The sequence below is a fragment of the Elephas maximus genome, chromosome 7, assembly GCF_024166365.1.
Source record: "Elephas maximus indicus isolate mEleMax1 chromosome 7, mEleMax1 primary haplotype, whole genome shotgun sequence".
Classification (NCBI taxonomy): domain Eukaryota; kingdom Metazoa; phylum Chordata; class Mammalia; order Proboscidea; family Elephantidae; genus Elephas; species Elephas maximus.
In genome coordinates, this window is record NC_064825.1 from 19,606,706 (window position 1) to 19,633,763 (window position 27,058).

At 41.9% G+C, this 27,058-nt stretch overlaps 1 protein-coding gene and 1 long non-coding RNA gene across 4 annotated transcripts in view; one reads left to right on the forward strand and one right to left on the reverse strand.

The window, feature by feature from the left end:
* Positions 1 to 979: 979 nt before the first annotated feature.
* On the reverse strand, positions 980 to 6,488 carry LOC126078743 (uncharacterized). 2 transcript variants are annotated; one of them, XR_007518149.1, is made up of 3 exons: positions 6,320 to 6,488; positions 2,491 to 2,558; positions 980 to 1,179 (listed from the first exon to the last, which is right to left on the reverse strand). It is a non-coding gene; the product is annotated as an uncharacterized LOC126078743 (long non-coding RNA). The 2 variants fall into 2 exon arrangements; XR_007518148.1 differs by lacking the exon at positions 6,320 to 6,488 and adding an exon at positions 3,373 to 3,667.
* The window catches only part of PGR (progesterone receptor), an 83,038-nt gene continuing 60,347 nt past the window's right edge, over positions 4,368 to 27,058 (forward strand). For both annotated transcript variants that reach the window (XM_049889479.1, XM_049889481.1), the window contains exons 1-2: positions 4,368 to 6,062; positions 7,327 to 7,478. In XM_049889479.1, coding sequence (XP_049745436.1) covers positions 4,402 to 6,062; positions 7,327 to 7,478 — 1,813 coding nt within the window. In that variant the 5' untranslated portion in view covers positions 4,368 to 4,401. The remainder of the gene's footprint in view (positions 6,063 to 7,326; positions 7,479 to 27,058) is intronic.

Below are 27,058 nucleotides of genomic sequence, written 5' to 3' on the forward strand. Positions count from 1 at the left end.
AATGTAAAGTGTTTAGAAAAGTACCTGGCAGATTACTAAAAGTCGACTGCATTAGCTAGCAGGAAAATGCAAATCAATAACACAATGAGATGCCACTTTATACCCATTAGGATAACTATAATAAAAAAATTAGTTAATAACAAGTGGTGGCAAGGGTGTAGAGAAATTGGAACACTCATACACTGCCGGTAAGAATGTAAAATGTGCAGTCTCTCTGGAAAACAGTATTGCAGTTCCTCAAAAAGTTAAACATAAAGTTACACATAATTTTACAATTTCACTCCTAGGTATACACCCAAGAGAAATGAAAAGATACTGTCTTAGTTATCTAGTGCTGCTATAACAGAAGTACCACGAGTGGATGGCTTTAACAAACAAAAATTTATTCTCTCACAGTTTAAGAGGCTAGAAGTCTGAATTCAGGGTGCCAGCTCTAGAGGAAGATTTTCTCTCTCTGTTGACTGTGGAGGAAGGTCCTTGTCTTTTTTCAGCTTCAGCTCCAAAGTGCTCTTTATGTGGCTTGGCATCTCTCTTCCCCCAAATCTGTTTCTCTCTCTTGCTTGTTTAATCTCTTTTATATTTCAAAAGGGATTGACTCAAGATACACCCTATATTAATCCTGCCTCAGTAACATAACAAAGACAACCCATTCCTAAATAGGATCATAACCACAGGCTTAGAGGTTAGAATTTACAACACATATTTTACAAAACATAATTCAATCCATAACATATGTTCACACAAAAACTTGTAAACGAATGCTCATAGTAGCATTACTCATAATAACCAAAAAGTAGAAATGGCCTAAAGAGTCATCGATTGATGAATGAGTAAATAAAATGTGGTACATTCATACAATGAAATATTATTTGGCAATAAAAAGAAATGTACTTTTTGATACATGCTACAACATGGATGAACCTTGAAAACATCATGTTAAGTGAAAGAAGCCAGTCAAAAAGGCCACATATAGTATGATTCTATTTATTAAAAAAATAGGTACATCCATAGAGACAGAAAGTAGATTAGTGGTTGCCAGAGCTAGAGTCCTTGAGAGAAATGGGGAGTGGCTGCTAAAGGGTATGGAATTTCTTTTGGGGGTGATGAAAATCTTCTAGAATTGATAGTGGTGATGGTTGTACCCCGTTGTCATCAAGGCAATCCCGACTCATAGCGACCCTGTGAATATATTCAAAACCACTGAATTGTACAAATTAAATAGGTAAATTTATCATGTATGAATTATATCCCAATAAAAAAAGCATGTTAAATCTTTTAAGATGGGCTGGGAAGAGGAAAACTTGAAAGCAATAACAACAATATTAATAAAAATAAGTTAGTTCACCTCTCTGGCCTCATCTTCCATCCCCACACCCCATGCTCTGTCCATAATGATCTTGCAGTTCCCATAACGTGTTCTGCTGTTTGATGCCCTATGAACATGCTATGGAGCCCTGGTGGCACAGTGGTTAAGAGCTCTGCTGCTAACCAAAAGGTAAGGTTGGCATTCCAATCCATCAGGAGCTCCTTGATAACTCTATGGGGTAGTTCTACTCTGTCCTATGGGGTCGCTACTCTGTCCTACAGGGTCGCAATGTGTCAGAATCACCTGGACAACAATGGGTTTTGAACACACTACCTTAGCTTCCTAGGGGTGCCATAACAAATGCCACAAGTGGGGTGGCTTTAAAGAACAGGAATTTAATTTCTCACAGTTCTGGTGACTAGAAGTACATATCAGAGTATTAGCAGTGTCAATTCCTTCAGAGGGCTTTGACAGAGGAATTGTCCCATGCCTCTCTCCTAGTTTCTGGTGGGTGCTGGCAAACCCTGGTGCTCCTTTGCTGCTTATAGATGCAACTGCCTGTGTCATCATATGGTGTCTGTCTTCTCCCTATGTGTCACTCTGTTTCCATGTCTGTCCTCTTTTATAAGACTCCACTCAGAAGGGATTAGAATTTGGACTCACACTACTCCCGTATGACTTCTTTACCTTAATTAATAACATCTGCAAAGAAAAACTCTATTTTCCCAAACAAGGTCACATTCACTGGGTGTAAGGATTAGTATTTTTTTTTTTTTTTTGGTGGTGGGGAGGGGAGACAATTAAATTCATAACAACTTGCTTCTTGGAATTCCCTTCATCTCTCCTCTACCTGGCTAATTTCTGCATATCTAAAATTAGTCTTAAACCCAAAAAAACCAAACCCAGTGCTGTCAAGTCGATTCCGACTCATAGCGACCCTATAGGACAGAGTAGAACTGCCCCATAGAGTTTCCAAGGAGCCCCTGGTGGATTAGAACTGCCAACCCTTTGGTTAGCAGCCGTAGCAACTTAACCACTATGCCACCAGGGTTTCCTAAAATTAGTCTTAGGGTAAGCTGATTATTGGAACAATCAATTGCCAAATCCAGTGGCCTGACACGATAAGGTTTGTTTCTCACTCATGTAGCCCTTCCCCAGATGATTCAGGGATCCAGGTCCCTTACCTCTAGCAACTCTGTCCATCCTGGAGTCTTCTAATCTTCTTCTGTATCCTTTGCACCTGGCTGCAAACCTGTAAGGCATAAATACAGATAGGATTTTCAGTTCCTGTAAGGAAGTGTCCAAATGAGTAATTCTGTTTTGGACAGGGTATATTTAAAATGATGACAGGACACCAAAAGGTCTTGGGTTAAGCATAGAGATTGTTAGCTTATGACTCTATCTAAAGTATGTATTGCCCTATTCTTCCCTCTCTGTACTGTGCCTTCTTGAATTTAGAGGTGGTCTGTTTAAAAAAGCTCAATGACAATTATTTTTAAGAAAAAGAATGCTGAGGGGAGAAAATACTATTTAACATCTCTACTGAGGACCTTATGACATAGCAGGGTATAAACTGGAGCTTAAAGTGTGATTTGTTAAAAATTGGGATGCATTCCTTAGGACAAACAAATTACGGCACACAATATCCAAACTTCCCTCACTGTTGAAGAGGTCTTATCAACTATCTTCCAGTCCCAAATTCCACTGCTACAGTGAGGTCTGTTCAAGAGGAACAGGACATATAAGTTGCAGTGAAAGCACTCGCTTTTATGCAAGTCATAAGGGAGAGGTTCTCTTTTAAAGTATCTAGGATTATCCTGGATACAGTTATTCTGAAAGATAATACAGCCTAATGTCTTCCTCTATGTTAAATCTTTACAAAATTGAATTCCCGAAACAGCTATAAAATTCTGCATCTGATAAGAGTTCATTTGTTTTTCCAGTTAAGCTGAAACCAAACCCACTGCCCTCCAGTCCATTCCAACTCATAGCAACCCTACCGGACAGAGAAGAACTGCCCTAACCAAGGCTGTAATCTTTAAACAAGAAGACTTGCCACATCTTACTCTGGTGGAGCGGCGGGTGTGTTCCAACCGCAGGCTTCTTGGTTAGCAGCCGAGCGCTTTAACCACTGCACCACTAGAGCTCCTTTTTTCCAGTTAGGGCATAATTCTTAATTGGTCGTACAAAATCTAATATGCTTATGGGGTTCCATTCTACCAGCTATTCAAAGAGTGGAATTCAGACTAGCAAACGGATGGGAATCCTAATTCCAGAGTTTCAGACTCGATCCTTCATTGGGGTGGGGAGGAGCCTCGGGCGGGGCCTCCCGGAGAGGAAGGAGGCGTTGTTAGAAAGCCTCGGGACCAGTACCTGGTTGGCTGTCACTACTCGAATTAAGCCCTGTAGTATTGGGTGTGCGAGGACTATGGTCTATGGGTAGCGTTCTCAATGAGAATAACTGGCATTTGGGTGGAATCTGCAGCCAGAGGCGGCTTGTCTTCCTGGACTGCCAAAAACTGCGAGCGCCACAGAGACGGTTGTCGCTATAGGGAGCCGGCAGAAGCACTGCTGTCTCTGAGATCAAGCTGTGCCGAGAGGTCCGACTAGTCCCGGTGTTCTAGTGAGAAGTGGAAAGAAACGGAGAGAGAAGTACTGGGAGCCACACAGCTCGCACGGGTTTGAAACCGGGAGAAACAGCCCTGTCTAATCGCTTTCTCAGCCGCGGCCAAGCCAGTGCGGGACTTATTGAGTATTCTCTACCTTCCGTCCTCGGACGGGAGCCTGACAACTCTTGGAGAACTCTCCCAGTTAGAAGGCGAGATCCCTACAACTACCCTCTCCTTTGCTCTCCCACTCACCGCAGGGACCGGACGACAGCCACCCTACTTCTGCGGACCGGTCGGAGGGCGAGGGCAGGCGCTGACCAGCACCGCCCCCTCGAGACCCAGGAGGTGGAGATCCCCCAGGTCCAGCCAAATTCAACTCCCATTTTCTCCTCCCCTTGTTCCTATATTCCCGACACCCCCTCCTCCTTCCTTTTTCCCTCCTCCCTTGTGTCGGAGGAGGAGGAGAAAAGTGGAGACCCGGTCGTCATGACTGAGCCGAAGGCAAAGGATCCTCGGGCTCCTCACGTGGCGGGCGGCGCGCCCTCCCCAACCCAGGTTAGATCCCCCCTGCTGGGTCGCTCCGATGCTGGCCCCTTCCAGGAGAGCCAGACCTCGGACGACCCGCCGGTAGCCTCGGCAATACCCATCTCCCTGGACGGGCTGCTCTTCCCTCAGCCCTGCCAGGGACAAAACCCCCCCGAAGCGAGCACGCCGAACCAGCAGCCGCTGTCGGACGTGGAGGACCCATATCCCGGAGCGGAAGCCGCAGGGGGTGCTGGAGGACGCAGCTCTAGACCCCCCAAAAAGGACAGTGGGCTGCTGGACAGCGTCTTAGACACGTTGCTGGCGACCCCCGGTCCTGGACACAGCCACGCCAGCCCTCCTGCCTGCGAGGCAACCAGCCCTTGGTGCATGTTTAGCCCTGAGCTTCCCGAAGACCCTCGTGCTGCTCCCGCCACCCAGGGGGCGTTGCCTTTGCTCATGAGTCGGCCCGGGGGCAAGGTTGGCGACCACTCAGGGGCGGCGGCACCCCACAAGGTGATGCACAGGGAGCTGTCGCCGTCCCAGCAGCTGCTGCCTCCGACTCCTGGGGGCCCTCAGTGGCCCGGGGCCCCTGTGAAGCCGTCTCCGCAGCCTTCTATGGTGGAGGCCGAGGAGGAGGATGGCTCCGAGTCCCAGGGCTCCGCGAGTCCGCTTCTGAAAGGCAAACCCCGGGCTCTGGGAAGCACAGCGGCCGGAGGAGGAGCCGCGGCCACTGCGCCTGGGGCGACCGCAGGAAGCGTCGCCCTCGTACCCAAGGAAGATTCCCGCTTTTTGGCGTCCAGGGTCACCCTGGCGGAGCAGGATGCGCCGGCGGCGCCCGCGCGCTCCCCGATGGCCACCACGGTGGTGGATTTCATCCACGTGCCCATCGTGCCGCTCAACCCGGCCTTCCTGGCAGCCCGCACTCGGACCCGGCAGTTGCTGGAGGGGGAGAGCTACGACAGCGGGGCCGCGGTCGCCAGCGCCTTCGTCCCGCCAAGGGGCTCGCCCTCGGCCTCGTCCACCCCCGGCGCCGGCGTCGACTTCCCCGACTGCGCATACCCGCCGGACGCTGAGCCCAAGGGTGACGTTTTCCCGCTCTACGGCGACTTTCAGCCGCCAGCCCTGAAGATCAAGGAGGAGGAAGAAGGAGCCGAGGCCGCCTTGCGCCCCCCGCGTCCCTACCTGGTGGCCGGTTCCCAAGCCTCCGCCTTCCCGGATTTCCAGCTGGCGCCACCGCCGCCGCCTCTGCCGCCGCCGCGAGCACCGTCGTCCAGACCCGCGGAAGCGCTGTTGGCGGCCACGGCCGCCAGTGCCTCCATCTCGTCTGCGTCCTCGTCGGGGTCGACCCTAGAGTGCATCCTGTACAAAGCGGAGGGCGCGCCGCCCCAGCAGAGTCCGTTCGCGACGCCGCCCTGCAAGGCGCCTGGCGCTGGCGTCTGCCTGCACCCGCGAGACGGCTTGCCCTCCACCTCGGCCGCCTCAGCCGCCGTCGCCGCCGCCGGGGCGGTCCCCGCGCTCTATCCGCCGCTCGGCCTCAACGGGATCCCGCAGCTCGGCTACCAGGCCGCTGTGCTCAAGGAGGGCCTTCCGCAGGTGTACCCGCCATATCTCAACTACCTGAGGTGAGGGCCCGGGGCGGGCGCGCGCTGGCAAGTCGCGTGTGTAGAGGTCCCGCCCGCTTGCCGCTGCCTGCGGGGATCCGCCACGCTACGCTCCATCTCCCTGGGGTACCCGCGAGGGAGTGGGCGGCCGGGGCGCGGCACGCGCGGGCAGCTTGCCTCCCTTCTTACCTCGTCCCTTCACTCTTTTGGGGGATAAACAGGGGGCTCAGGATATGCCAGTTTGGGAATGTGCATCCCCGGAAGCATTTTAAACTTACAAATCTAAGAGATCTCGAAGCAGGACCAGCCCTGATTTAAAATGTGCCGCGTCACGCTAGGTCCCCTGTAGCCTCGCTGAGCAGAAAGGACGCTGAAATTTGGAGGCTTTATGAAATGCGTCATTTCTTAGAAGGACTTTTACGGGGAATGCCTGTCTTGGAGAGCAGTTAAGGCACCGTTCCGCCGGGAGGGGTGGGACTTGATGGAAGGTGACCAGCCAGAACCGAAAGCAGAACCGTTTTAGGGGTTTGGAAACTTAACAGCTCAATTTGCAAGATTAAAATTAATTTAAGTGTAAGATGTTTAAATTGTGGATTTAAGTACCAATCCTGCAGTGCACCGTATTCTAATATTGTTTCGGATTTCCTACAAATTTCTGTCGTAGTTTTTCAAAAATATTTTCGGTTACACTCTGAAGTAATAGATTTAAAAGAAAAAAGAATGCTCGGTTTGGAGTTTTATGTGCTGTGAATAGGCAGGCAAAACAGTGTCAGTGCACTGAACAATACTTGAATTTAAAATGACAAACATATACTTGTTGAAGTAAACAGTCATTACAAGACTGAGTTTTAAAAACTCAGAAGGAAAGCATGTTATGTAGGATTGAATTGTTAAAGCATGACCATGTTTACTGTTATCCATAGTACAGGAAAGGCATAGCATTTCATTTGTCAAAGTCTAAATTGCTTTTATATAAGGAGTTTTGTAGAAAGATTTTTTTTTCCTAAACCAATGGACTTTAGTTTCCCCAAGCAGAAAATTATGCACTTATTATTTATTATTCTTTTATATTGGGTGTTACTGATGAATGGCTAATAATCTGGGAGTCTGGCGAATCCATTACAGGGAGTCCATTACACCGAATTTAGTTTGCATGTCTTCCAAGTATGTATATATACTCCTCTGTTTTTTTAAAAATCCCCTTTGAATGCTGGATTAAGAAACCGTTAGTATTAGATAGTGGCACTCCTAAAAATAAATCAAGTACTTTGTTTTGCATTTCAAGGACGGATTCAGAAGCCAGCCAGAGCCCACAGTACAGCTTCGAGTCATTACCTCAGAAAATTTGTTTAATCTGTGGGGATGAAGCCTCAGGCTGTCATTATGGCGTCCTTACCTGTGGGAGCTGTAAGGTCTTCTTTAAAAGGGCGATGGAAGGTAGGCTTTTTCCTCCTGATCCTTTACTGTTGGTCAAATTGTGAGTGGAAACCACCTAGTATTTTATAGATTTTAATTATCCCTGTTTCTTCTAAGAAACGGCGGTATTTCTCTATAACTTAAAATACGTGATGATGTTTTAACAGTGTGTTTATGTTCATATTAGTTAAAATTGAAAATGGTTAGAAATAATTGCAAATATTGAACTAACACTTTGAGTATTAGACACAAATCATAATAATCTCAGGAACGGTGCTACTCTTGTTAATTATTACATTAAAAACTTAGTTTACGCTAATTGTCTTTTTGATATTTCTATTATATTCACAAAGCATTTTAAACTTTTGATCAAAAGAAAAATGTTAAAAGTAGTTGAAATTGTATATATGTATACACGTGTATGTATATCTAGATATACATATCTAGAATTCAGTTACAATTTTCTACATGATTTTGTCTCTTCCCCACATGCATATTTATGTAATACTTATATAATGGTAATTCTAAACAAAATTTTTTAATTCCTTTATTGCTTAGCATATTTTTGTAAGTGTCTAAGAGGAAATGGATAAAAAGTTTGAAGCAAATGAAAAATGTGGACATCACAGTAATATAATTTATAAAGAAGTATTTTGTTTAAGTAAAACTTTTACTTTTCAAAATCATTTAAGGTATATATTTATCTAATGATTTTGGATTGACTTGTATAGTATGTTTCAGACTTTAACTTTCATAGAAAATATTTTTGAATTTCTCTTTGTACCTACACCGAACTCTAAGCAGCCAAACATTTATGTTAAAAGATGACATATTTAAAGATGACTTCACATTTGAATTCTAGCAATAAATGTATCTTATAAGCAGCTGCAATGGAGTTTAGGGTTCCCTCTAGAGTGGCGAGATCAATCCTAGATGAAGAGCGAACCATCTGAATGTCTGCTTTCATGCTCCCTGTTTCAGAGTTTTCTGATTTTAAGATGCTCACTAAATGCCTGGGGAAGTGATTCAGTAAAGCACAGGAGGTTTGTGTGGCTTATGAGTTTGTGTGTTTGGGGAAAAGAGGGAGGTGGTCACAGGTTAGAATGTGTTGGAGAAAACTTCATGAAAGATAATGACTTTATTTGGTTGTTAAAGGATAAGTTAGATACAGATGATAGAGATACATACATTGGGAAGTGCTTCTAAATATATGTATTTGAAGAGTGAAGAGAATAGACTGACTAGAGTTGAATATTCATGTTAGGAAATTGTGAGATTTAAAGGTCATAAAGTTAGTTTGCTAATGTTTGGGTGAAATGGAAGAGAATTGACTTAAGAGAATAAAGGGTAGGTTCTGATAGTTTTCAGGAATGAGAAAGATGAGTGGAAGGACTTTTTATATTTGGAGAGAAATACCAGGTTTGAAAACTTAAAGTAGTACTTTGTGATAAGCTGGTTCAAGGTAGAACTATGTGTTGGTGCCATTATGGCCAGCAGTTGAAAGCCAAGAATCAACAAGGATATTAATGTTATCAAAGGATAATAGTAATTGTTCTTGTTAGTTGTCATTGAGTCGGCCCCCAACTCATGGCAACCCTATACTCAAGGGGATCAGACCATTGTGATCCACAGGGTTTTCAGTGGTTGATTTTTCTGCAGGCATTTCTTCCTAGTGTGTCTTAGTCTGGAAGCTCTGCTGAAATACAAAATGGCATGTTTAAGTGCTCTCCGTGTTCCAGTGACTATTTTAAGTGTTTTAATTCATTCAATCCTTCTAATATAGATATTAGAAAGAAAGGCCTGGCAATCTACTTCTGAAAACCAGTAACAAAAACTCTATGAATCAGAACAGTCTGATTCCATCATACACGGGGTCACAGTGAGTCAGTGGCCAATATGACGGCTGCTAACACCAGTAATGTAGATACTATGGTTATTCTCATTTTGCAAATGAGGGAACTTAGGCCCAAAGACGTTAATGTGCGTTAACACAGTTAGGAAGTAGTAGAGCCAGAATTCATACCTCGATGGTGTGACTCCAGAGTTCATGCTCTCAACCACTATACTTCCTTCCTGACAACAGCAAATGAGGCTTAAGTATCAAAGAAAAATTGGAGAAGACTGGAGGAAAAAATGTGAGCCAAATGATGAAGTGTCTAAGAAGGTATAAGTGAATTCTACAGGAGAATGTAAGAGTAGGGGTGATTACAAGTATGTGATATAGTCACATAGTCAGAAGCCAAGAGCCAGTTTCTCTACCTCTTTTCAAAGTTAGGGGTGGAAGAAGATAAAGTCTATTAAGAACTCACCCGGGAAAGGTGGGTTACTCTCAGTATGACATAGAGAGAAGAGGTAGAGGAAAAAGAAGCCACTCTGGAAGTGTAGGGCAGTGTTTACATACAATACAGTGGGGATTGCAAAGATTTCAAAAGAAGATCAGAGATTTATGGACAGAGATTGGTAACGGGGTAAGGTGGATGAGAGGAGAGGTGACAAAAGTGGTGATTTTCGTATGTCCTAGGAGACACGAAGGCAGTACCCAGATCTAGGTAGGGTTGACTAGAAAAGGTTCCTGGTGGAAGATACTGAGCTGGGTGTAACCTTTTGTAAGTATCTTAATAATCAGAAACACTGGATTTTAAATGGTGATTAATTGGTGTTTATAATTATCACCATGAACCACGGTAACACAGGGGCAAAGAGCCAGATTCCACACATCTCAAAGTTAGGAGTGGGAAAAAAATAAAGCCTGTAAAAAAGGCATCCAGGAAAGCTGAGTTTCCCTTGATGTGAGACAGAAGAGAGAAGAAGTAAAGAGAAAAGAAACCACTTTCAGAGTGGAGGTAGGAGTTGAGGAAGTGATCTCTCTTAAGCTAACTGAATTGTTTAACCTAAAAAATGTATTGGCCATATGATGGTTGAATAGCCCTTAAGTTAGTAAATCAGGAAGTAGCCAGGAATTGCCTTGATAGCTTCCAAGCAGATGAAGCAATAATGGCCTGTCGGTCCAAAAAATGTTGGCTGTCTTTGTTGTCGTCAGCCCTGGACTCATGGTAACCCCATGCACAATGGAATGGGACCATTGTGATCCCAAGGGAACACCATTTCTTACTGTTATGCTTCTATAAGCACTGTGACTGGCTCAGCGCTAAAAACCAGTTACTACTGAGTCGATTCCAATTCGTGGCAACCCCATGTGTGTCCCACAGGATTTTCAGTGGTTGATTTTTCAGAAGTAGGTTGCCAGGCCTTTCTTCTGAGGCCTGGTAGACTCAAACCTCCAAACTTTGGGTTAGCAACCAAGCTTGTTAACTGTTCGCCCCACCCAGGGACTCTGTGCAGTACTAACTCATTTAATCCTTGTAAGAGTCCTATGGGGTGGAAGTACTACAGTAAGATTATCTGTATTTTACAGATTGGTATACAAACAAGTTAGTAGTAAGTGTTGAGGCCAAGATTCAAACCTAGGGAGTGGGACTCCAATATCTATATTTTAGTTCCTACTTCTATGCTGTCTCTGCAGATTGTCTGTATTTGAACGGGAAAATAATAATTACCTCATAATTTCCAGGCAGAAGCATGGTATCTTAAAAGGGACTAATTTTCAAATTGTGCTTCTTAAGCCTTCAGTCCCTTTCTTTCCTCAGCCCAGAGCAGCTCTACTTTTGTCTGTTTATTTAGCTTACACTTCCATTTGAGATAATATTTGAGCAAAGAATTATCAGCCAATATACTTTTTTAAAATACTACTGCATTATGACAGGAAATTCTTAAGTCTCAATCAAGTGCTTATTCAGGTAGTTGGGCTAATCTAAAAGCACTTTCTTGACTCTACCTGCTGGCAGCTTTTTGGCATGATAGAGATGACCATCTCAAAATTTTAAGTACAACTGCTCATTATTCTAACAGTATGTCAACTTTATCACCTGAAAATCACATCTGAGTTATAAAACTCTTTGTCAGCAAAATAATAACTCCAGGGGATCTTCCATCAGTAACTTCTTTAAAGGGCCCATTGAAATTATTTATACTTGACAGAGACTCCAGAATAAAAAAAAAAAAAAATTTTTTTTTTTTTTTAATAGTCACCAAAAAAAAAAAAAGCCAAACCCATTGCTGTTGAGTCGATTCTGACCTGTAGCGACCTTATAGGACAGAGTAGAATTGCCCCATAGAGTTTCCAAGGAGCACCTGGTCGATTCTAACTGCCAACCTTTTTTCGGTTAACAGCCGTAGCACTTAACCGCTACACCACCAGGGTTTCCAGAATAGCCGCAGTAATCATTTACTCCCTCTTGGAGTTTTTATACTCCACTCTGATTTAGTTAGAACAGTGGGAAGCCAAATACTTTGTAGATCTTTCATATATACCTAATTTTTAGAAGGGTAGATGAGCACAGCATCTTTCATGTTGCTGGGTGTCCCTAGTATAATAAACAGTATAAGGCATATCTTATAATTTATCATCAGGAGAAAACAATTTCTCCCCTGATGAACAGTTATGCTTCCTTTTATGTTGCCGTTATTAGGTTCTGTGAAGTAGATTTTGAGCTCATAGTGAACCCATGTGACAGAGTAGAGTTGCCCCATATAGTTTTCTAGGCTTTGATCTTTACGCAGGCAGCTCACCAGATCTTCCGTGCAACTGCTAGGTGGGTTCAAACCACCAATCTTTCAGTTAGCAGCCAAGTATTTAACTGTAGCACCATCAGGGCTCCTTCTGTCTCTTGTGTTTTCCTTTTGTTTCCTAGAAAGGAAAGAAGTAAATTTTCATGCTCAATGTTTTAAGATATTATTAACTTAGGTTTTTGGTATCATTCTCTACTGCCTTAGCCCCTTATGTTATATACTTTAGTGAAAGTTTACAAATCAAGTTGGACTCTCATACAAAAATTTATAAACACCTTGCTATATATTCCTAACTGCTCTCCCCCTAATGAGACAACACACTCTATCCCTCCTCTATTTCTTTTCGAGGCCATTCAGCCAGCTTCTGACCCTCTCTCTACCCTCTCATCTCCCTAGTCTCATGTGTCTACTTGATCCAAGAAGCTCATTCTTCACCAGTATCATTGTCTATCCCATAGTCTAGTCCAATCCCTGTCTGAAGAGTTAACTTTAGGAATGGTTCCTGTCTTGGGCTAACAGAAGGTCTGGGGACCATGACCTCTGAGGTCTTTCTAGTCTCAGGCAGACATTGAGTCTGGTTTTTTATGAGAATTTGGGGTCTGCATCCCACTGCTCTCCTGCTCCCTCAGGGGTTGTTGTGTTCCCTGTCAGGGCAGTCATCGGTTGTAGCTGGGCACCATCTAGTTCTTCTGGTCTCAGGATGATGTAGTCTCTGGTTCATGTGGCCCTTTCTGTCTCTTGGGCTCATAGTCGCCTTGTGTCCTTGGTGTTCTTCATTCTTCTTTGATCCAGGTGGCTTGAGACCAATTGATGCATCTTAGATGGCTGCTTGCTAGCGTTTAAGACGCTAAACGCCACTCTCCAAAGTGGGATGCAGAATGTTTTCTTAATAGATTTTATTATGCCAGTTGACTTATATGTCCCTGAAACCGTGGTCCCCAAACCCCTGCCCCTGCTATGCTGGGGGCAAAATATTCAGTTTATTCAGGAAACTTCTTTGCTTTTGGTTTAGTCCAGTTGTGCTGATCTCTCTTGTACTGTGTGTGACAGAAGAGAGAAGTAAAGAGAAAAGAAACCTTCACCTAAAATAGTTCTTATAAACTATCTAATTAGTGAAAGCCTCTCTCCCTCCCTCTCTCCCTCCCCACTCTCGTAACCATCAAAGAATACTTTATATGCTATTTTAAGGAGTCATATACTTTTTTTCTTAAAGCATAGTACTCAGTCATTTTTCCAGAAAAAGCAAATACTTCCAATGTTATTTACTCTTGTGTGATAAAGTGATTTTTTAATGAGATTGAATAGATAAGTAGTTGAGTATGGGCCATGAGCTCAAAACTGTGCTGTAACATTTGTAGAAAATGTAAAAACTGAAGTGTAGATATAATGATTATCATTTATTATTTATTAAATTCAAGTACTCTTCTAATACCTCTACCCGTACTAACTCATCTAACCCTTGCAACAATCCTGTGAGGTAGCTTTTATTGTCCTCATTTTATAAGTGAGGTTCATGTAGTTAGTGAGCATTAGGGCAGAGCTCAGCTCCAAGAAGTCTGGCCCTGGAGCCCGTGCTCTTAACTTCTACCAGGCACTACCTTTACAGTAAAGGGACAGCCCTTGATTTCAAGCAGCGTGCAGTGCCTGTGGGAGTGACTGGATAACAAACAGCACTACAGTTCAGTACCTGATTAAATTGTGTGGTACAGACCTGGATCGGGGAAGAAAGTGCCAATAACTGTCACTACTGATTTCATATTTGTAATAGAAGCTGTGGCTAAATGCTTTATGTTCATTAGTTTTATTCTTCACAACAATCTTACAAAGTTGAATTTGTCATTCCCACTTTATAGGTGTGTAAATATAGGCTCAGAAATTAAGTAACACCCAAAATAATAGGCACCTCTGATGAAGATTATTTATTTTGTTCTCCAATTGTTATGAAAGGTGGTTTATTGAAGCTAAGACTTATTCACACCTTTAAAAATATATAGATATAAGTTAAGAAGGTTTTCTTTTTAGTCGGATTATTCAATAAATGGTCTTGGAACTACTGGTTGAAAAAAGCCTTTAGGTGTGTCAACAATTTATAGGGTTTTGTTCTTGTTTTTTAAGGAAGCAATTTAAGTGATTTTAAAAAGTACAGAAACTCTAAAAGTACAAAAAGATGTATGTACGTATTTATAAAGGAGCCCTTGTGCAAACCAAACAATTCTACTTTTGGTCCTCAGCAGCTCTACAGGAGCAAGACCTGGAAATTTGTTCCTGTAATGATTACAGCCTGAAAAACCCTATGGGGTAGTTCTACTCTGTCAGGTGGGATTGCCATAAGTCAAAAGTTGACTGGATGGGGACCTAAGAACAACAACAATGTATTTATAATCTTGCAGTGGTAAAACATTCTAATCATGACTTGAAATTCATAATTTAAAAACAAATTTGGTAGACCTTGCTACATAATAAATTTCATTCTTGTTCTATATGACAAAAAAGTTCATAAAGTCAAGTGACAGACAATAAATTGGGACATTATTTATAATATAATTCCCTGATGGGATTAAAAACTATGAGGGTAGGATTTGGGTGTGTGTGTGTGTGTGTGTGTGTGTGTGTGTGTGTATTTCTTCCTGATACTTGTCTTAGTGGTTTGTAAGAACACTTTGTATATTATTAACATCATTTTGATATTGATGGTGTTCATAATGTACAATGTATTCTTACAAACCACCAAGAAAAAGACAAGAATCAAGAAGAAAAATGAGCAAATGATTCTATAGAAGTATGAAAAATGCTTGATTCACTAATAATTATTACTGATTAAAATAATAATGGGCATTCCAACATATTGATAAAAAAATGATAGTAATTTGAGGGTTCGAAGGCAATTTGGTATGATCTATTAGAAGTATGCATTATTTTGACCCAACAATTCTACTTGTGTTACTCAGAAAAATTCCGGAGATTTGTAGAGACACGTCCAGGAGACTGTGAGGAGCTGAAAGCAATCCAAATATCCCCTAAGAAGAGACTAATAAATTTTGGTATACCCTTGCAGTGGAATACTCTGTGACCTTAAAAAGATTGTGCTAACTCCTTATGTTACGGACGTGAAAGGTATCAAAGATAATATGGCTTGTGAAAAAACAAACAATGACCTTATTTGGAGAAAAATATTTGCACCTGTTTGGCATTGCTAGGTATATAAACTGATAAAAATATGTATTTATATACACCAAACTGGGATAATGGGGAACTTCCATGTTCTGATGGTATGCTTTGTATTTATTCATTCCTTCTTTAAGCAAGTATTTGGTGATTACACATCAACCTGGTGCCCGACTTGGCTCCATGCTGGCTGTATCAAGCTCAGCTAGCCTCTGCTCTCCTAGTGCTGTCTACTAGCTATAGTGTGCCGCTTTCGACCTGTAGGTACCCAAGGAAGTTGAGAGAGACCAACAAAGAATGACACAGATGGCAGAAAAATTGAAGAAAAAAAGCTTGAGGTCACCCTGCACCATGAGTTAAGAAATCCAACCTGATTAGATTCAAGAACTGACACAGGCCCACAATTCTTCACTCACAATCTCACTCTCCAAAAAGCTCTGCAAACAAAAAGTTTTATCATAAATCACTTGTCAGCAATACCTGACCTGGCCTGAATTCATTTGGCAGCAAGAGCTGACTCGTGCTCACATGAGAAAATTTTATAGATTGTGTGAATACTCTTACATTTTACAGCAGAAGTGTTAATGTGTTGCTCTGTATCATCTTTCTAAAATCCAAACAATTCTGAAGTCTGAAACACATCTAGCCCAAAGGGTTGTAGCTAAGAGATTATGGATATGTACTAAGAAATAAATTCACAGACTATGGTGAGAGTGGTGCTTGGTTGAGTTTTGCAGTGCAACAGCCCTGAAAATTACAATAAACGTTTATTAAACATCTATTTTTATTTTTTTTTTTTATGCTTAATAAGGAAACCCTCGTGGGATAGCAGTTAAGTGCCACGGCTGCTAACCAAAAAGGTCAGCAGTTCAAATCCACCAAGCACTCCTTGGAAACTCTATGGGGCAGTTCTACTCTGTCTTATAAGGTCGCTATGAGTTGGAATCTTCTTACCATGTTGTGTTCTGCAGAGGGATACCAAAAATAAGTAACCACAATTCCTACCCTCATTGAGTTTTCAATCCCATCAGGGAAATAATACAATTGCTTAAATCAGTATAAGTAGTACAAGATGAATGTGGTTTGGATTTCACGGGGAAAAGATGGCATTTAATTAGGGAGATTAAAAAATGCTTTTGTAGAGAAGATATTATGTTAGATGGACTGCTAAAAATGCGTAATATTTTGATAGCAAGAGTTGAGATAAGGGCTGTTAAAAAGCACAGAATGAGCACAAGTACAATTTGCCTAAACCATGAAACATAGTCAGGGATCCAAGAAATTCTTGTTATTATGTTAACTTTTGGTATTGAGTGGGCATTGAATGAACATCACTTTCCTCAGATTTCCAAAAAGTTTAATAACCTCCCCCTGTCTTAGTTACCTAGTGCTGCCATAACGGAAGTACCACAAGTGAATGGCTTTAACAAAGAAAAATTTATTTTCTCACAGCCTAGGAGGCTAGAATTCTGGGTGCCAGCTCCAGGGAAAGGCTTTTGCCTGTGTCAGCTCTGGGAGAAGGTCCTTGTCATCAGTCTTCCCCAGTAGAGGAGCTTCTCATCACAGGGACCTGGGCCCAAAAAGGAGGCGCTATTCTTCTGCCTCTTGTTTCTTGGTGATATGAGGTCCCCACATCTCTCTGCTTGCTTCCCTGCTTTATGTCTCAAAAGAGATTAATTTAAGACATAGCCTAATCTTATAGATTGAGTCCTGCCTCACTGACATAACTGTCTCTAATCCTCCTTCATTAACATAAAGGTAGGATTTATGATACATAGGAAAATCACAATTGCTGACAAAATGGTGGACAATCACACAATACTGGAATCACGGCCCAGCCAAGTTGACACATATTTTGGGGGGACACAATTCAATCCATAACATTCCACCCTTTGGCCCCCTAAAATTCATGTCTTTGCCACAGGTAAAACACATTCACCCCATCATTTCAGCAAAAGTCTTAAATCAACTCCAATTCTAAAATCCAAAAATTCCCCTTCATCTGTGAAATCTAGAATACAAGTTATCTGCTTCCAAAGTACAATGGTGGAACAGGTACAAGCTAGACATTTCCATTACAAGTGGGAGAAATTGGAGGGAAGGAAGGGATAACAGGCACCAAGCAAGTCAGTAAAAGATATTACATTAGCTCTCAAGGCTTGAAAATAATCCTCTGTTCTCTGAGACCTGTTAGGCAATGGCCCTGCCCTCCAGACTCTGGGTGTTGGCCACACACTCTGGATTCCGAGTAGAGGCCCCTTGGTTCAGCTTCACCTTCCAGGCCCACTGGAACGGCAACTCCACTCCCTCAAACTTGGGTGGCCCCATTCTCCTAGTCCATCTGAATGGCGACTCCACCCTTTGAGACAGAGGCAGCTCTGCTTTCTATATTCCTTGTCTCTTCAGCTTCTGCTTCCTGGTTCCTTGGCTTCTCAGCCCCTTGGACATAACTGCCTGTGTCTGCCTTGCTAGGGCAAGTGTTCCAAAGCTTTGTAACTCCACCGATAAGTGCCTGGAGGCACCCAACTCTACCAGTAAACTTCGGTCGGGAGGCACTCAGCTCTCTTGCTCCATTGGTCAGCAAGCCTAGCTCCACTGATAAGTGTCTGGAGGTGCCCCACTCCACCAGGAAGCCTTCTGTGCAAAGACACTCAGCTCTCTTGCTCTGTGGGTTGGCTCCTGTGCTTTCTCTCACTGATCGGGTTCTGCTGCTAGTTTTCTGCTGTTGCCTCTCACCGTCTGCACCATCTCCAGTGTAAAAGCCCTCCTCACTTCTTTCTGAGTCCTCACCAGAATTGTCTTTGATTTCCATAATTCCACCAACAGTCTCTTCAAGACAATCAAGACTTTTACTAGTGGGCACTTTAAAACTCTTCCAGCTTCTACCCATTCACTGTTTCAAAACTGCCTCCACATTTTATCTGTTAGAGCAGCACCCCACTCTATTGATACCAAATTCTGTCATACTTATATAGTGCTTCTATAACAGAAATACCACAAATATATGGCTTTAACAAAGAGAAATTCATTCTCCACAATCTAGGAGGCTAGAAGTCCTAATTCAGGGTGCCAGCTCCAGGGGAAGGCTCTGGGAGAAAGGTCCTTGTCATCAGCCTTCCCTGGTCAGGGAGCTTCTCAGCACAGGGGCCTCGGGTCCAAAGGATGCATTATTCTCCTCGCTCTTGTTCCTTGATGATATGAGGTCCCCACATCTCTCTGCTTGCTTCCGTCTTTTATATCTCAAAAGAGATTAAGACACAACCTAACCTTGTAGACTGAGTCCTGCCTCATTAACATAACTGTCTCTAATCCTGCCTCGTTAACATCATAGAGGTAGGATTTACAACACATGGAAAAATCACATCAGCTGACAAAATGGTAGACGGTCACACGATACTGGAAATCATGCCCTAGCCAAGTTGACATACATTTTGGGGGGACACAATTCAATCCATAACGCCCCCCCCCCAAAAAAAGTTAGGAACTTCTGCCATGAAGAAATGGTGGGAAGTGTTACTGAACAGAAGGTCAGAGAAATGTGGAATGACAAAACATGGTGTTTGCAATTAATTCAGTAGAGAGTGAGAAGTTCCTAAAGATTTTTGAGCAGTCCAGTGACATACTGAAATCTATAAAAAATATATATATATATACTTGAGGAAAATTAATGTATCAGCAGCGTATAGGAAGGATTGAGGCAGGGAAACTCAGAGGCCAAGGAAACAATCTGGGCATGGTGCACTAGGGACTTGAGCCAGGGAGGTGGCAGAAAGCAATGTGTTCAGTGGGTAGATTGGAGCCAACTTGAAAAGAAGGCTATGAAAGCTACATTAAAAAAATAAGAGAGAGAAGAAAATGCAGATGGAAAAATTTAGACCTAAACAAGTAGGAAGTATATGATTATTAAGTGAAGGAATGATACCAAAAGTATTTGGATAGGATTAGCCTCAGAGCACCATACGAAGTGGATTTGCACAGAGATTAGATGCATTTGGGTCAGAGAGAACACCTGGAGAGCTGATACATGGTTGATGAGATATACTTTAACTTCAAATTGTAGAGATTATATTCCCATAATATACTTACTGAGATATTGAAATAATTTAGTCTTTTGTGCACAGCATAACTTCTGAGAATTGAGAAGTTCTCGCTTGTCGGTTCACTCAATTGTTTATTTATATATTCATACAAAAAGAAAAGGCCAACTTCATGACTTAGGGAGACAGACATTTTAACACATTATTAAAATACAGTCTAGTAATTTTGATGAGAGGTATGAGTTCAAAATTGTGGAAGCATAGGTAGGGAGCAGCTAACTTGGTGTTTACTTTAATTACAGGGAAAGGAGGCAGGGGTGTAAATCCTGCCTAAATATCAGATCAAAAATATTAAATTAAGAAAAAAAAAAAAACTTAAAATTTACAAATCTCTAGCAGTGTTTGTGTTGTTAACGGTAGAGGCCGGGATTGTTGATCTTTTGTTAAGCAAGGCACTTTGGTGAATGTTTCACCGTGCAAAGGTCAGGCCTGAGCCCTCTTTGGATTGGGGAATGAAAGTCTAGAGAGCTGAACTTCTCTGTGTACAAAAGATAGTATGGGTTGGGAGTTACAGGCTGGCAGCTGGGGCAAGGAGTAAGAAATAGAGAGAGGGCCCAGCAGCAAAGTCAGATCTAAGGGCCCAAGACGAAATGGATGTCTGTGAGAGATTTCTCGTTGCAGGGAATGATCAATTAGGTCTCTAGGAAAGATGATTCCTGAAGGGGAATTAGTAAGCTGTTTCCTGCCTTGTGCTCCTACCTCCAGCTACGCCTAGACCATAAGTAATTTTTGCTGCACACAATCACCTTGTGTTACTGATGTTTCAGGAAAGTGAAGGAAGGAGATGATATCCAAAGGAGGCTGGCAAAAAAAGAGCAGCCACATGGGTCAAGAGCACTGGTTAAGACTAGAGTAAGTCATTTTCCCCTAATACAGCAGAGCATTGGTTTTCTAATAGGATGCACACACCCCAGGAGTTGTGTTTCAGGTACGTGAAAAAAATGTTTGAACTTCTATTTATATTTCCTTTTACTTAAAAATAAAAAAATGAATCATTGGTATCAGTGGAATCCGTACTAGCACGATCTGTCGATGCCTACGCCGGAAGCACATACCACTAATGTTGTGCAAGGCCCCTGCGAGAAGAGCGTGAGCTCTGTGGGCCAGAGGTGTTGACAAGTATAGCCTCGCTCCTTAGCTTACATTTAGGACATAGCAAAATACTGTAGTTTATCTGGGCCCAAAACAAAACCACAGACTCAAGATAATACCAACAGTTTAAGCACAGATGAACAAGAAGAAAAATGGCAGAACTGAAATCTCTCTTAAGCTAGACAATGTAATTGGATATGCCAAGAAATCCAAAAAACTAGAATTGCCAAGAAGACCATTTGAAATATAGATTTATATCCACTGTCATCAAAGGTGAACCTTGCTCAAACATGTTTTGATAGAGGTATTGGTTAATAATTCTATGAAACCATTATTGTAAACCCATATTTAAAAATTTAGTACTCAGAACCTAAAGGGAAACCCCTCCAATTTTTTTCAGGAATGCTTAAGGTCATGCAATATTCAATCTAGTAGTTCAATTTCACTTAACCTAATGAAGAATGTTTAGAAGGCTCCTGTCTTGGCTGAGTTCTCTAGAGGAGCAAAACCAGTGAAATACATATATATGTATATGTGTGTGTGTATATATATGTATACATATACACAAACATTGTGTGTGTATATATATGTATATATATACACAGAGAGAGAGAGAAAGAGAGATTTATTTCAGGGAAATGGCTCACGCAATTGTGGAGGCTGGCAAGTCCCAACTCCATGGGTCAGACATCAGGAGGAGGGTGTCTCCTGATTCATGTGGTTGCAGGAGCTGATGAACCCAAAGTTGGCAAGTCAGATGGCAGGCTGCTGGCTCACATCTCAAGAACCAGAGGTCAGAAGATGACAAGTTGGATACAGGATCCAGAGAGAGTGATCTTTGAAAGAAAAAAAAAATCTTTGACAGAGCACCCATATATATTGGATGCAGGCCACACCCCCATGGAAACTCCCCTTTCAACTGATTGACAGCTCACATCAGATCATAAAATGGAGGATGATTACATAATATCTGCCAAATCACTGAGAATCATGGCCTGGTGAAGTTGACATATAACCTTAACCATCACGCCTCCTTTGAGGGTTTCAAGTAATAGTTACAAATAAAAATCCACATACATAGAGTTCTTGCTGTTCTTTCTACCATAATGTAAATGCTGAAATAATACATGTAAAATAACTTGGTAGAAAGCTAAATGCATTCAGCAAATACTTTTGGAAGATATATAGAAAACGCTGTTGAAGATTTAAAGAAATAAGTATTAGGAAAAAAAAACTATAGCGTTGGAGTTTTTCTGGACATGTGAAAAACAGAATTCATATATATTGGTTTATATTACAGTGAATTCCTGCCATAAAGTGGAGAGGTTCAAAAACCTAAATTGTATAAAATGCAAGGTCACAATTATGATTGGCCCAGGTTTCCACAGTGTGTTCATGTTACATCTCAGAGGATCTACTGTGCAATCCAAATCCATCTGTACCCAGCTGTAATACTACACTGTTAGGTTAGGTGCCATGGTGGTGCAGTGGGTAAGGGCTTGGCTGTTAACTAGAAGGTAGGCAGTTTGAATCCACCAATCACTTCTTGGAAACCCTATGGGGCGGTTCTACTCTGTCCTATAGGGATGCTATGAATCAATATCCACTCAACGGCAACTGGATATTAAACTACTAGATTTAAACATCAATGGGAATGATTCTGTGTCTCCTGAGTAGAGTCCAGGAATCTTCTGGTTAGTGGGTACTGGTTTTGTTGCCCTACTCAAGGAGATTGGTGCAGATTAAGACTAATGAAGTTTGCCTGCCTTTTCTCTGCCCAGCCTCCTTCTCCACTTTTGAGGGTAGCAGTGGCTGGAGGACAGGAGCCTATTTGACAATTACTTTTTATCTGAGTTAACACTATCACATCATCACCTGGTGCTTTATGATGGAATTTTGCTGGTTGCAAGGTTCTGTTTCCATAATGAAATATACAAAAAAAAAAAAAAAAAACCCTGTGTTTTTGATGAGTCAATAAAGCAAAGCTATAGAGAGAAGATATATTCTCAATAGTAATTGCTTTCTTTACTATAAAGAATGCTTTATGGAAAAACCATATATACCATTGATAGGATTACTCCTGTGACTTAAAAAAAAGAATCAAGTTAAGATTATATACAATGTTACATATGAAATTCATTCACAAGTTACATATTGCAGCAAACAAGCTGAAGTCTTAAGTGAACAAAAGTCTGTAAGATATCATTGCTGTGGTTGATTTTCGACACAGAACCCTTAAATTACAGTGGAATCTTAACAATACTATGCAACATGACGAGGCATGACCTTGAAAATCCTTTTTAGCACCTGGTTTTCCAACTGCAAAGTACTTAAAAAGAGTTGTCAGATTTCAAGATGGGCCACATATTTTCCTTTATAAAAATATGTATATTCCAAACTGTTGGCCTTTCCTGTGATGAAAAGTGACTCTTTAAGCATGCTGCTTAGAAAACGTTTAGCAGAAGGGAAACTTATTCTGCCCCTTCATAAAGATAATGCTTTTGATAGAAAAAGGAAGTAACTATCATTTAAAAGACACTTTTGTTATAAAGAGAGCATTTCGGAAAACAGGTGCTTGGGGCTGACTCCACTGTTACCTGCTTTTGCCCTGAAAGCATTTTAAGTACCTGATAGATAAAACTATTCAGAGCTGTGTACTTGCCAATAGAATTTCCTAACTTGTTCAGAAGTCTTCCAAAGAGTTTCAGTGGTTAGGTTCTGAACATATTTAATGGCATTTATTGAATATTTATTACATGCCAGGAACTGGCTAAATGTGTTACATGAAGCACAAAGAAGATCAATCACTTGCACAGGTGAATGCTAATAAATGGCAGAGCAAAGATTGGAGGCCAGAGAGCCTTCTCTCTCATCCACTACATTCTATTGACTCTTTATCCTTCTGATTATTTTTAATAAAAACTGATTGACATCAAGGAGAGTAGAAATTTGCTAGCTGAATTTCAGGGGGGGAAATGAGTATCCTGACTATTCCGTCTGGCCAACCGTCCATTCATTCTCCCTGGCTTCTGGATGACTGTCTCACACCTTTTCCTCTCATCTTAGCCTTCCAGCACCTCTTCCCCCATTCTCATTTTTAGCTGTTGACCTTCCTCCTCAATTTTCTGAGAAAACTTCCTCAGACTGCCACCATTGCTTGTACTCATCTGACCCATACTGGACTTTGCCTTCTGTTACTGGGAATCTGCACTCCTATTCGAGGCCTGGTGGTACAGTGGTTAAAAGCTATGGTTGCTAACCAAGAGATTGGCAGTTTGAATCCACCAGCCACTCCTCAAAGACCCTATGGGGGCAGTTCTACTCTCTTCTATAGGGTCACTATGAGTCGGAACCGACACGAAGGCAATGGGATTTTGGTTTTTTGGTATTCAAGGCCTCTTTTGTGCACAAGATCTAGGAGATCCAGTCTAGTCCTGCCCACTGAAGGGCAAGATCCAGGACTTCTTCCCCTCTCTCTTAAATCACCATTTTTTTCTCTCTCTGTTGAATCATTCCCATCAGCATGTAAACATGTTTATTATTTCTCCCATCTTAAAAGAAAACCAAAATACTTTGTTGATTTCACTCTCTCCTTAATCTACCAACCATTGCTCTGCTCCTTTTGCAGCAAAACTCTTCCAGTGAGTTTTCTTCTTCTGTTCTCCTTTAAACCTAATCCAGTCTTTGCCACCATTATTTCACCAAAGCTTCTCTTTTAGCGGCTACCAACGACCTCAGCATTGCAAAGTCTGATCACTGTATTTTCCTGTAAGTTTTTTCTTCGCTTGGGTTTCAGGACACCACACTCTCTTGGTCTTCCTTACTGGTTCCGTTTTAGTCTCCTCTTCTTGAGTTTTTAACATCAGAGACCCAAGGCTCAGTATTTGGACCTTTTCCCTCCTGTTTATATACTGCTATATACCCTCCTGTTTATACTTACTTTTTTGGTGATCTGATTCATTCTCACGGCTTTCAGTAAAGTATCCCTATCTTGATTGCTCCCAATATCTATCTGTAGCTCAGGTCTCTCCCCTGATCTCCAGATTCATATAGGCAACTGCCTACCCGATCTCTTCATGTATGACTACTGAACATCTCAAACTAGCATGTCCAAAAGTTAGCTCCTGATCTTTCCCCCAGCATGAAACTTTAAGAACCTTGTAAATAATGCTTCCATGCTGCAGTTTGAATTTTGTCTGGTAAGCCAGTGTTCTTCATAGCTTGCTCTTCAAACTGTCAGCTTCAGAATCACCTAGGGTCCTGGTTTAAAATGAAGATTTCTGAGCCTCGTTCCAGATATGCTGAATCAAAATATCTAAGAAAGAGTAGGAAATCTGCATTTCCACAAGTTGTTTAACTATTTTTTTTACACATAATAAAGTACTGCTTTATACTTTTTTTTTTTATACAGAGAGTTTTTAAGCTAGGAAAACCATAACGCATTGCTGTTGAGTCTATTCAGAGACATAGCGACCCTGTAACACAGAGTAGAACTGCCCATAGGGTTTACAAGGAGCAGCTGGTGGATTTGAACTGTTGACCTTTTGGTTGGCAACTGAACACTTAACCACTGCGCCACCCGGGCTCCTTTAAGCTAGGAGGTGACGTGTATTTTAGAAAGTTATCTTTAGAAGCAATGAGGAGGATAGACAGAGAGTGGTGCCAGGGAAACATGTTCTGAGATTATTTAAAACACTATTTGATCTAGATTAGGAATTTTCAACTCTTTGCTAAGGAAAAGTTACTTTTCATTCTCTAAGTGTGGAAGGCAGATAGGGAATTGCCCCTTCTAAGGATAATCCCTTCTCCAAAAAGAGTGTTAAAGGATGTGAGAGGACCAGAGAGGAAAATTGGGAGCTAACACTTTTTGTTCCTTACTGGATACCAGGCATCATAGTAGATACACTGCACTGTATTCATTACCTCCTTTAATTCTCAGAGCAGTTCTCTGAGGATTTATTACCACCCCTCTCTGCAGGTGAAAGAACTGAGACTGTGAGAGAAGGCAATTTGTCCATGGTCGCCTAGCCAGTAAGTGATAGAGCTGGTAGTCAAGCCCAGTTCTACCAAACTCACAAATAAAAACTTCTTTCACTACACCACAGCATTTAGGCCTGGTGTTTGAGGTAGGACATGGCAGTAGCAATTGATTAAGAAATTTACCAGAAAAAGCTTAAAAATCTGGTAGTATAGTCTTACATATTTGGGGTCCTCTGTAGCACAAACCTGGGTAGCACAAATAGTTGAGTGCTTGACTGCTAACCGAAAGGTGACTTGAAATCACACAGAAGCACCTTGGAAGACACGACTGATGATCTGCTTCCAAAAGATCACAGCCTTGAGAACTCTCTGGACCAGTTCTACTCTGTACACACAGGGTGGCCGTGAGTCGGGGTTGACTCGACAGCAACCAACAGCAACGTAAACCATCAAAATAGTGAGTAGGAAAAATGCTAATTATTACCCATCTAATTCTACTTTTTCACAAAGCCAATTTCAGGTAAGGCTGAGTGACTCTGAAGGGTTATCACAGAATCTTAAGTCATTTGATAAGCTAATACAGAGACAGATTACCCAATAAGCAAGGTACGCATGGGCTTAATTGTGCTTACTTACTAATCTGTGAAACTGTGCTCTACACATTAGTAAGGAACACAATTAAACACAATTAAGCCCATGTGTACCTTGCTTACTGTATATCAGTGTATACCATGCTTACTGGTTTCCAAGGCTATAATCTTTACCAAAGCAAACTGCCACATCTTTCTCCCTCAGAGCTGCTGGTGGCTTTGAACCATTGACCTTTCAGTTAGCAGCTGGGTGCTTAACCACTTACTTGGTCTAAGCGACCATTATTCTTTTCTGTATACATTGCAATAGCCTCTTAACTGGTCTCATTTCCACCCTTGCCCTCCTGTATAGTCTATTCTCAACCTACAAGCCAAAATGATGTTGTTAAAATATAAATCAAATCATGTTACTTCTCTGGTCAAAACCGCCCAGTGGCAGTATATTTCATTCTGAGAAAAGTCAGTGTCTTTACAATGGTCTACAGGGCTTTACAGAATCTGGACCTGTGTTACTCTCTCACCTTTCTTTCTACTACCATTGTTTCTGGCTCAATTCTGACCTTACTAATTCCCTCAGACAATTGGGCCATGTTTCTCAATCTTGGCAATTGACTCTTCTTCCTCTAATTGCATCTCCTGATACTCCTCACTCATCCAACTCATTCTAATTTCCTGCTTCAGTGAGCACCTTAGAATATACCAAACCTGCCAGCCTTTCATTTAAGAGTCACGTTCCCCCCAAGAGAGTGTTGTCAAGTATTTTAATTTTTTTTTATCAGTAATGAAAGGAGCCCTAGTGGCACAGTGGCTGAGCACTAGCCTGCAAATCGAAAGGTTGGCAGCTCGAACTCAGCAGCTGCTCCATGGGAGAAAGATGTGGCAATCTGCTTTGTAAAGATTACAGCCTTGGAAACCCTATGCGTCAGTTCTACTGTGTTCTGTAGGGTTGCTATGAGTCAGAATTGACTCAATGGCAGTGGGTTTGGGTTTGGATCAGTAATGAGTAGATTAGACTTTAGGAAAACCATGCTTATAATTTGTTTCCCAA